Source organism: Ostrea edulis, chromosome 4 (assembly GCF_947568905.1).
Source record: "Ostrea edulis chromosome 4, xbOstEdul1.1, whole genome shotgun sequence".
In the NCBI taxonomy this organism is placed as follows: domain Eukaryota; kingdom Metazoa; phylum Mollusca; class Bivalvia; order Ostreida; family Ostreidae; genus Ostrea; species Ostrea edulis.
In genome coordinates this window covers 65,034,465-65,044,045 of record NC_079167.1, presented here as the reverse complement: position 1 = coordinate 65,044,045, position 9,581 = coordinate 65,034,465, and the positions used below count along the sequence as shown (strand labels likewise).

General features: G+C 34.3%; 1 protein-coding gene across 10 annotated transcripts in view; it reads right to left on the bottom strand.

Annotated features, from left to right (window-relative positions):
- Positions 1 to 1,477: 1,477 nt before the first annotated feature.
- Positions 1,478 to 9,581, bottom strand: part of LOC125668683 (brefeldin A-inhibited guanine nucleotide-exchange protein 1-like) — a 36,139-nt gene continuing 28,035 nt past the window's right edge. For all 10 annotated transcript variants that reach the window (XM_056163417.1, XM_056163416.1, XM_056163419.1 and 7 more), the window contains 8 exons: positions 6,776 to 7,050; positions 6,165 to 6,249; positions 5,749 to 5,866; positions 4,720 to 4,862; positions 4,437 to 4,611; positions 4,023 to 4,161; positions 3,551 to 3,668; positions 1,478 to 3,212 (listed from right to left, as the gene is read on the bottom strand). In XM_056163417.1, coding sequence (XP_056019392.1) covers positions 3,078 to 3,212; positions 3,551 to 3,668; positions 4,023 to 4,161; positions 4,437 to 4,611; positions 4,720 to 4,862; positions 5,749 to 5,866; positions 6,165 to 6,249; positions 6,776 to 7,050 — 1,188 coding nt within the window. In that variant the 3' untranslated portion in view covers positions 1,478 to 3,077. The remainder of the gene's footprint in view (positions 3,213 to 3,550; positions 3,669 to 4,022; positions 4,162 to 4,436; positions 4,612 to 4,719; positions 4,863 to 5,748; positions 5,867 to 6,164; positions 6,250 to 6,775; positions 7,051 to 9,581) is intronic.

Genomic DNA, 9,581 nt, shown 5'->3' with positions numbered 1-9,581 from the left:
TAAACTGTAATAATCTACAGAACAGAGTTCGCCGCCATCACGTCCAAAGGGACCCTACTAAACGCGCCTCTAATTTGAAGAGTGCCGTAATGGGAAGTTATGCGCTGCAAAGAGAATATTTTGAAACCAATAGGTACTCCGTTTTCTAATAAAAATAGGCAAACCTTAGTTGATTACTTCCGATTTCGAAAGCACGTTTTCAATTTTCCCTCCAACGTTTTGTAACCAACACGACAAGAGCGACAATAAAAATATTCTGAAAACTCAACACCCACGTGGCACAAAATAAAACAATAGAAACTACCCACTACCCATAATAAATATTTTTTTAACAGTCCAACCACGGACCAATTAAAATATGAAAAAATACGACCACCCACACAAAAAAATATCGTTTGCCGCCCGACCCCCCCATTTGATCATTTCTGGAACAGCCCTAACCTAAATGGATGTAGTTTTATGTCTGTCCATTTCTCTATAGAGAATAAGTGTAGTTACATACAATGTCAAATTATTGTTAAGTTGGCAAAAATATACTACGATTTTTTTATGGTGAGTAAATCATAGACCAGGTTCATTAAATGCGATAAATACATGCTCATTATAATAAAAATTCTTGCTTGCAAACCCTTATCTAGGCAAAATACTATTAGTTTGTTAGTTTGCAAATCTATATTGATATACAATGTCTTACACTTGTAAATTATAATTCTTGGTTACTATATACACGTAGTAGTTGTAACTTTAGTTTATAGTTTTGTCAATGAATTATGGTTAAATGTCATCCATAGTTTACAATTCAAAACCAGTCAATGACAGCTCCCTTCATTAATTTATCACCTGATGAAGTTGCAGATGTAATCATAAATTTCATCTATGGTAAACAAAGAAAATTGTTAATGATAGTTTTAAATTGTAAACCCCATTTCACAAAAGTGAACTTGAAATGGATTCACAAATATTATGATACACAACAATTATCAACATGATTCTAATTGACAGTTTCTCTTAAGAATCTAGAATATCTTTTATAGCCAACAAGTTTTGAAAACTTGAAAGTTACAAATTCTTGCACTAGTTTCACAGGGGTGAAAATGTGATTAACCCTAAACTAAAGTTAGTAACCATCTATTGCCCAAGACAGAGGTTTTGTTATGAGCATAATGAAGCCAAAAACTCATCTATACTATTTCAGAAAGAGAGAAAGAAAGTTATCAAATCAGTGACCCACTTTGCAATTAATCAAGAGATTGTAATAAACCCAAATTTATATTCTTTATAAAACTAGTGCACATTCAACATACTTTACTCTTAGGTTATCAGTAATAAACAGAACAAGTGCAATATAGGTTTTATAATAATATCAAGGTATCATTATCATTCAGCATATTCTTCATTTATAGAGATGGGGGAGGAGGAGGAAAGGGGGGTGGGGGTGGGGTGGGGGTGCAAGTTAAATTAATGAAAACAAATGTAATCTTGATTACTTTGCATCTTTATTCTTAAAATAAGAAGGCTTTCTTTACATTTTTACATTTATCATGAAACACATACCTTACCTTCATATTCAGTACTACATTGAAACACCACCAATAATTTGTAGTGCAATATTGAACAATAGCAACAGAGTTGTAAAAAATGTTTTTAGACATCAGAATTATTGATTGTAGTTCACAGTAGTTCTTCAGAAGATGCTCAAGTCAACTGACCTTCATTTTAATCCTGTCTAATTCAGAAATCCAAAAAGTTCAAGGAATGATGTTCTCTCATGGATCAAAACTATTTCAACTCTACAAACCGAGTTCATGAATTTTACTCTCTAGACAGGTGTAAAACAGCACAACATCTGAGAAAAGTAAATACAAGAATTCCAACACAACTGATTTATTAAAAATTTAAATTAATAGAATTAAATCAATGATATCAAGGTTAAATATTGGGTGAGCATAGGTTAGTTATCATGACTAGGTATTTACCTTCCTCATTCAACCATCACTTTTATTCTCTCTACCTCAAACGAGCATGTCACAAATCAATACAGGAATATTATTTTGATCAAATCAAACTCTATATAAATTAAACAATTTATACCACACTATAGATACATGTAATATAAAGGTGATACAATAGTGAGATTTCTGAAGCAAGATATACACATTAAAAAGTGAAAAAAATAAAACATCATCAACTACAAAGGTAAATAAAGTATTGCATTTACTTCAATTTAACCCTTGACATATAAGAATACCCCTCAAAGTAGAACTAAATAACTGATACTACAGTGGTGCCAATACATGCTTGCACATGTACATGTGCCAATACTATTACAAGCTAATTAATTAACAGGAAGATGATTGGTCCCAATTTTATTCATACAAAAAAAGCTGAATACACTGTTTTGGATAATTGTTTACACACAGTCATCTTTTGTTTTAAACAACAGAAAATTTGGAATATTCATATACACAATAAAAATTTATTACATGGATAGATATGGATAGTCTGTACAAAGTTCTTGATTTAGCTGCAACCCCAAGTATAACACCACATCACTTTATAATAATGTCACAGTACTGTACAATTTGAAATAAATTACCTATGCATGAAATGCTATCTAACAACATTTATCAAACACTGTCTCCATTCAGAACATCCTCTGGTTTTATCACATACCATGTTCTTGGAAAACACTATTATCAAAGTTACATCTATCACAGTTTTTGGTTATCAGAAAATTTCTAATGGAATGTGCATTCTGGAAACCTATCTACTTTACTTGCGTGTATCTTCACAGCATGTCTTAGAGAGAAATAAACTTTAAAAACATTACTTCCTCCATATCATATCAATTTGGTATGCTACCTAATATTTGGAATAAAACAATTTATTCATTAGTCACTAAAACATAACTTTTTCTCTAAACAGCTCTTCATAGTGTTAATTGAATGCACTTTGAAAGAGAGCATTTTCAGTGTGGAACACTTCAAAATAGGGTAAATAAAATAATATGATGTGATGAAAGATCTCTGGACTGTTGGGAGAGCCTTCGTAATGGAGATAGAAAGGTTTAAATGCTGCTAGCTGCTTGATATGTGACAAACTTGGCCTGTTCTTCCAAAGAACTTGCGTAATGTGGACCTCATTTCCAACTTCAGGTCGAACATGATGACTTCACACATTAGTTGGTAATATGCGGCAGCATGAACTTTGAACTACAACGTAACAACGATAATCAATGCATACCAACTTGTGTTATTTATCATAACTAATTTTATTTTCTCGAACATTTCAATGACTCAAAGGATAAGAATGCCAAGAAGACTTTACTACATAGCATTTTTCATCCCAAATATACATTCATTTTCTTATACAATGTATTTTTAATACATTCAGTCATAGACAGTATAAGAGACAGAAATGACTATTGTGAGAAAATATGCCAGATGTACACACACTACAAACTTAAAATGATGAATAAAGGGGCTCAGACTACTTATCCTCTTATCATCAACTATGAGTTATGTTTGAGCCTCTCTGTGAGTGGACTCACCCTGTCGTCTGCGAGCTTGAGGAGGCGGGTGATAAGTAGAATCATGAGACTGCCCCAGGCTTCCCTGTGACTGTCAGACTGTAGTGACAGATAGTATTCCAGTGACTCACGACAAATCCTGAAAAAAACCCAACATCTTTTTATATCCAGTGTTGCCAAATTTTATCACGTTAAAACATCTTTCAATATCCAGTGTTGCCAAATTTTATCACGGCAAAACATCTTTTAATATCCAGTGTTCCAAAATTTTATCACGTCAGAACATCTTTCAATATCCAGTGTTGCCAAATTTTATTACGTCAAAACATTTTTCATTATGCAGTGTTGCCAAATTTTATCACAATTCAAATCAGTTTTCATAATTTATGATGCAAATTTTGTATTTAAAGAAAAGAGAAGCATGTGTCAAATATAAAATAAATTTCAAACCTTGACACCTTCATGAATATTCATTTTCAAATGAAAAGCTTACGTGATCAGCATATTTTCCACGTCTTTCCAGGCATCCGTTCTCGACTCGTCATTGTACATCCTGAAGAGAATCCTCAACAAACACGCCAGACTCTGTGTCTCCTGCTTCAGTAGATTTGGTTTGGCTTTTCCACGGAATCCTGAAAGGAGGGAAAAGCAGGTGAATTATGCATTAAATGACTACAATTCTACATAAATATCTTTATGCTGAATGATTAACTCCACAAAACATATGTAAAGATGGATCATCCTGCTTTGATCTTATACCGCAATATTCAGATACAAAGAATCCAATCTTTACATAAAGGATAGTCATTTAGAATATAGAAGATACTTATTTCAGTTAAATTTCAGATTACAATTTCAAATCATAAGTTCTTATCTATTTCCCATGTACACATGTATTAACACAAACCTGCTTTCCAGAGTATGTTCCTCTGTTCGTGGTTGGAGTTGAAGGCCTTGGCAAACTTGTGGGACTCCAACAGGCAGTCAACGAGCAGAAAGAGCTGATCTGAGGCCAGGAACTGGTACATGCCCTGGTCCTCCCTCTGCTGACCGCTGTCCTGCAAGTCCTCCAGAGAACCACCCTGTTATCCAATAGATACAATGATCAATGTGCTGCATTAATATCTTTTAGTTTGTAGACAAAGCTACACATAGAAACTGATATCCTATCTTGACCACATCATCAGTACCTGAGCGGCTGCTAGGTTTTCTGCATCCTCCTTTCTGCTGGTTGCTGGGAAAAATACAATATCGTCAATAGTCTGGATCAGTTCTAACTGTACTACACACTTGATCAGAAGGCCCTGGAAAAGTTTCTGCTCTGATGACACTTCTACAAAGTAAACAAGCAAATTCAGTGAATTTCACTTAAGTTCGCCTTTGAAGGGGCATGGACACAATTTTTTATGTTTGATAATGACATTTTTTTTTTGTTTATAAAAATAAAGAAGTGGATTAAAAATATTTGACACAGGATTCATTCTTCTTATTTCCCCAGTTCCCAAAACTGTGTTTGTAAACACGGACTTTGTCTATATCTAGAATAAGACGAATGCATGCGCATTTCATAGTCAACAATGCTTGTCATCAGCTAAAACCTCGTGCAGAGATAAGAACACCAAGATTTCTAAAATGTAAGTAAAAATCATTCAACATTTTGACATAGGTTAATGATGAATCACTTTAGGGTGCATTTCCAAGGGGAAAAAAAAGAACTGATCATTTTAGTTATTTAAGCTATTGTTACCAAATCTGGGCCACATAACATGTAAACATAAACAGGGCTCGTGCGGCGCCTCGTTTTGAAAATGAAAAGTTTAGACGTCTCAAATATATCTTTACGTCAGTATTAAAAATTTCGGTGTGTTGCTATGTTTTACATGTATCAAATACTTTCATATATAAATATCTCAGCATTTTTTTGGACCTAAATCATGTCCATGCCCCTTTCAAAGGGATACATTGCACAGAGATTTCATAGCTTAAGTTCAATATCACTCCCGTGGGAGGACAGCAAAACAAGAATTCCGCCATGTGAATCTTTTTTTCTAAAGTTCAGGATGATGGAGGCTGTGAATACACCGACACAAATCACATTTAAGAAAACATCGGAATACAGCTGTGCATAAAGTAAGTGGATTTCTTCCCATGTTAACAAACTATTTCCATTGTGCTTCATTATTAAAGGTATTTTCTATCATTCATTAAATCCTTATTACTAGAGCGTGGGATTTTGTGGTCTCTGGAATCCTGGGATATGGTGCTGTTGACGCTATGGTTACTATCTGCCCTCATTAACACGCGACTATCGTGACTGCTGTCCATCGACACAGTATCCTGAAAATCAAAAAATTCCTCAAAAATAGATCAGCTCAAATATAATACATGTGCTAATTATGATCAAGAACAAATTGAATGTAATAAAAATACATATACATCAGATCTGGAATTATCATAACATAAGTACATGCACTGGTAATCATTAGCACCTCAACTGATGACGAACTTAATACATAGTGATATTTATCAATCACAGATAAGTTCGCATTGTCAATCTTAGAAGCTTATCTTGGATATCTGACATGTGACTGCCATCGAATTCATGATTTTTCTGTAAATTGATGGCTTGATTTACCTGACTTTCATCAGCATCTAGTTCTGAGTCTCGACTAGACACCACGGAGGCAGATTCAGCTGTATCTGGTCGCCATAGCAACAAACTGTAAATAAAACACTATTCATTTTTTTTAAAACAAAGTACAATGTACTAGTATATATTCTATAAATTTTTCTTCCTTTTTTTCATTTCTGGTTCTTCAAACTGTGAGGCTTCTTCTAAGTACTTTAACTATGCTTGTGACTTACTTTGATGGAATGGTGACTTACTTTGACGGAATGGTCGATCCAAATATATCTTGTGACTTACTTTGACGGAATGGTTGATCTAAATATATCTTGTGATTTACTTTGACGGAATGGTCGATCCAAATATATCTTGTGACTTACTTTGACGGAATGGTTGATCTAAATATATCTTGTGACTTACTTTGACGGAATGGTTGATCTAAATATATCTTGTGACTTACTTTGATGGAATGGTCGATCCAAATATATCTTGTGACTTACTTTGACAGAATGGTTGATCTAAATATATCTTGCGACTTACTTTGACGGAATGGTCGATCTAAAAATATCTTGGGACTTACTTTGATGGAATGGTCGATCTAAATATATCTTGTGACTTACTTTGACGGAATGGTCGATCTAAATATATCCAGCATACAGGAGCAGGTCTGATGCCAGACTTCTGGGGAGAATTTTGATCCATTAGAAATAACCAGATTTTCCAGACAGTTTGTCCCAGAGCGGGCTAGCTGTTCGTTATCCTGTTTCACACACCAGTGAAGCTGATTGTAAAGCTCGGTTAGTAACACTGGGCTGAGAATTTCATAGTACTGAGTAAACACATCCACGATGGCATACAGTGCATGATTACAGGTCGTGGTCATCCATTCAGCCTTCTGTAAGGTAAAATGGTCAAGTATAAATTCACATCAAAATTATCACCATATTCAGCCTGGAATTTTCTTTGTGTGTATAATCTTCAATTAAGTATTTTATGATAAAGTTATTGAATATTTAAAACAGCCTGTCATTAAAACCACCAAACTAGATAGAATTGAAGATATTTCAGAATAAATCATTTCAAATTTTGAAAACACTAAAAATATATCAAACTTGAAGATGTGCTAAACAATTGTGACCATCTTATATTTGTACAAACATATTTAATAACCTGAGTCACAATGTAGTCCCCAACCCCCTTTTCAATCTTGAACCAAGATAACTGTATCCTTATATTATACTGCAATCTACATGTATACATACCCGGTATGCATAAATTTTTACAAAATTGTGAAATAGCTCCCTGACAATTAGTATCAGAACGTACTACTATCATCAGTTTGTACCATTCACGCAAAAGTCACACAAACTAAACACATTCACACATAATTCGCTTAGTTCAACCATTAAAGGGGCATTAGCTGTCATTCCAGAATGCTAGAACTTTAAAATAATGTTTTGGTCATTGTTTCTGTATAAACAAAAGAAATTCTAATGTCAAACTAACAACAAAAAATAGCAAGATGTATAAATTTGAATAACAATTGGCAAATATGACTTTGACAGCTAATGCCCTTTTAAAGCAGAGTGTTTTTGTGAAACACTATGCCCTTAGTGGAAACAAAGAATTACTCCATGGTCAAGGTCACAAGGTTAAAAACTTTGGTACCAAAAAGAAAGGTCTTGTCACAAGGAATGCACATATGAAATATGAGCCTTCAAAAGTTATGACCAAGGTTAAAGTTTTGGTTAAAGTTTTAAAAATTGGGTCAAATTCCATGGTGAAGTCACAATGTCAAAGACCATGGCATTAAATGAGAAGTCTTGTCATAAGGAATCTATAAATCCTTTAAATGGTTCAGGAGACGATGCCCAAGTTAACTTTTCTTAAAAGTAGGTCAAAGGTCAAGATTACAAGGTCAAAAAACTTTAGTGCCAAAAGAAAAGTCTTGTCATGAAAAATGCACATATGGAATATGAGAGCCCTATAGATGAATAAGGTTACAGTTTTGGACAGACAGACAGGACAAAAACAATATGCCCCCCTAAATAAAAATATCTTACTCTGTAAGTGCAATATCAATTAATATCCAAAGTGCAATATTGCTTAACATTAACTGGAGCATAAAGAAGCACAGCATGCCCATATTCACAAAATATTCAACACAGGCATTATATAAAACATGCCAACACCTTTTGCAAAAATGGCTCCAATAGTTCAGTCTCACTAATTAGTTCATACCACTTACCTGACTGTTGTAAAGAGTCTACTCAAAATAAAGAATTACACAATCCACAACACTTCTATTTTAACTATAACAATCTATTCTGAAGTACAACAGACAGAATGCAATATTCAATACCAGTTTTTGATGCTTTGTATGTAATGCTCATAGTCAAAGATATTCAAAAACATATGACAAAAAATACTTTAAAATTTGAAAGGATGCTGATGAATCTTATATTGATAAGACATGAACTTCAAGATTTTAATCGATGTCTTCAAGCTCTTTTGTTGTGATGAATCTGGATTCTAGAAATCACAAATCTACATTCATAGGTGCATAGCTTTGCATACCCAAGAGACCCCTTCCAAGGTGAAAAAAGCAATGAAATTTGAGTGAGGCAATTTAAAATCTTCCTCTAGAACCAAAAATGACAATACACTTTAGTATTAGCCTCCTTGTGTAGATACCAGTTTTTATATAGTGCCCCTGGCTTGGATATCTTGTGAAGATCTCCATATTTACCCAGTTTCCCTAGCTTATCCTCCTAGTGCAAATCCCGTTTTTACCCAGACTCTTTGGCATAGCCTCATAGAGTGTATTCGAGATCACTGTTCTTCGCACGAGTACAAATTCCTGTTGATCTAGAACGCTGAGTACGCAACCCGAGAATGGGTACGAGTTGCAAAAACTCACACCACCTCTGTAGGTAGTGTGGTCGAAGAACAAGAAAGCATTTGTGTGCACATGTTCTCGGTGTTCATGACTTTAAGAACAGAGCACGAAAACACTGGGAAAGGCGATCTCGAACACACTCCTTATATAGATTCCCATTTAGCCAGTTTCCTAGTTTTACCCTCATGTAGATTCCCATTTCAAACCAGTTTCCCTGGCTTAGTCTCCAAAATGCTATGACAAACAGAAATGATGTAAGATCTCTTGCTTGTGGTTTTAGAGAATGAATTCATTAGGTCAAGTTTAAAACACATACAGACAGAATAAAAACACATCAGAAACATTTGCCTATGGCTCATTTGTGCTAAATTTTGTCCTCACCCCCCCCCTCCCACATAAAGTATTCCATTTCAGACTGTTGCACTCAATATGAAATGTTAAGTATATGATGATAAACACCATGCTGTGTTCCTATTAACAAACAAAGGGCTAGGGGGCCAAACCAACAAAAGAAAAATCAAAACCCA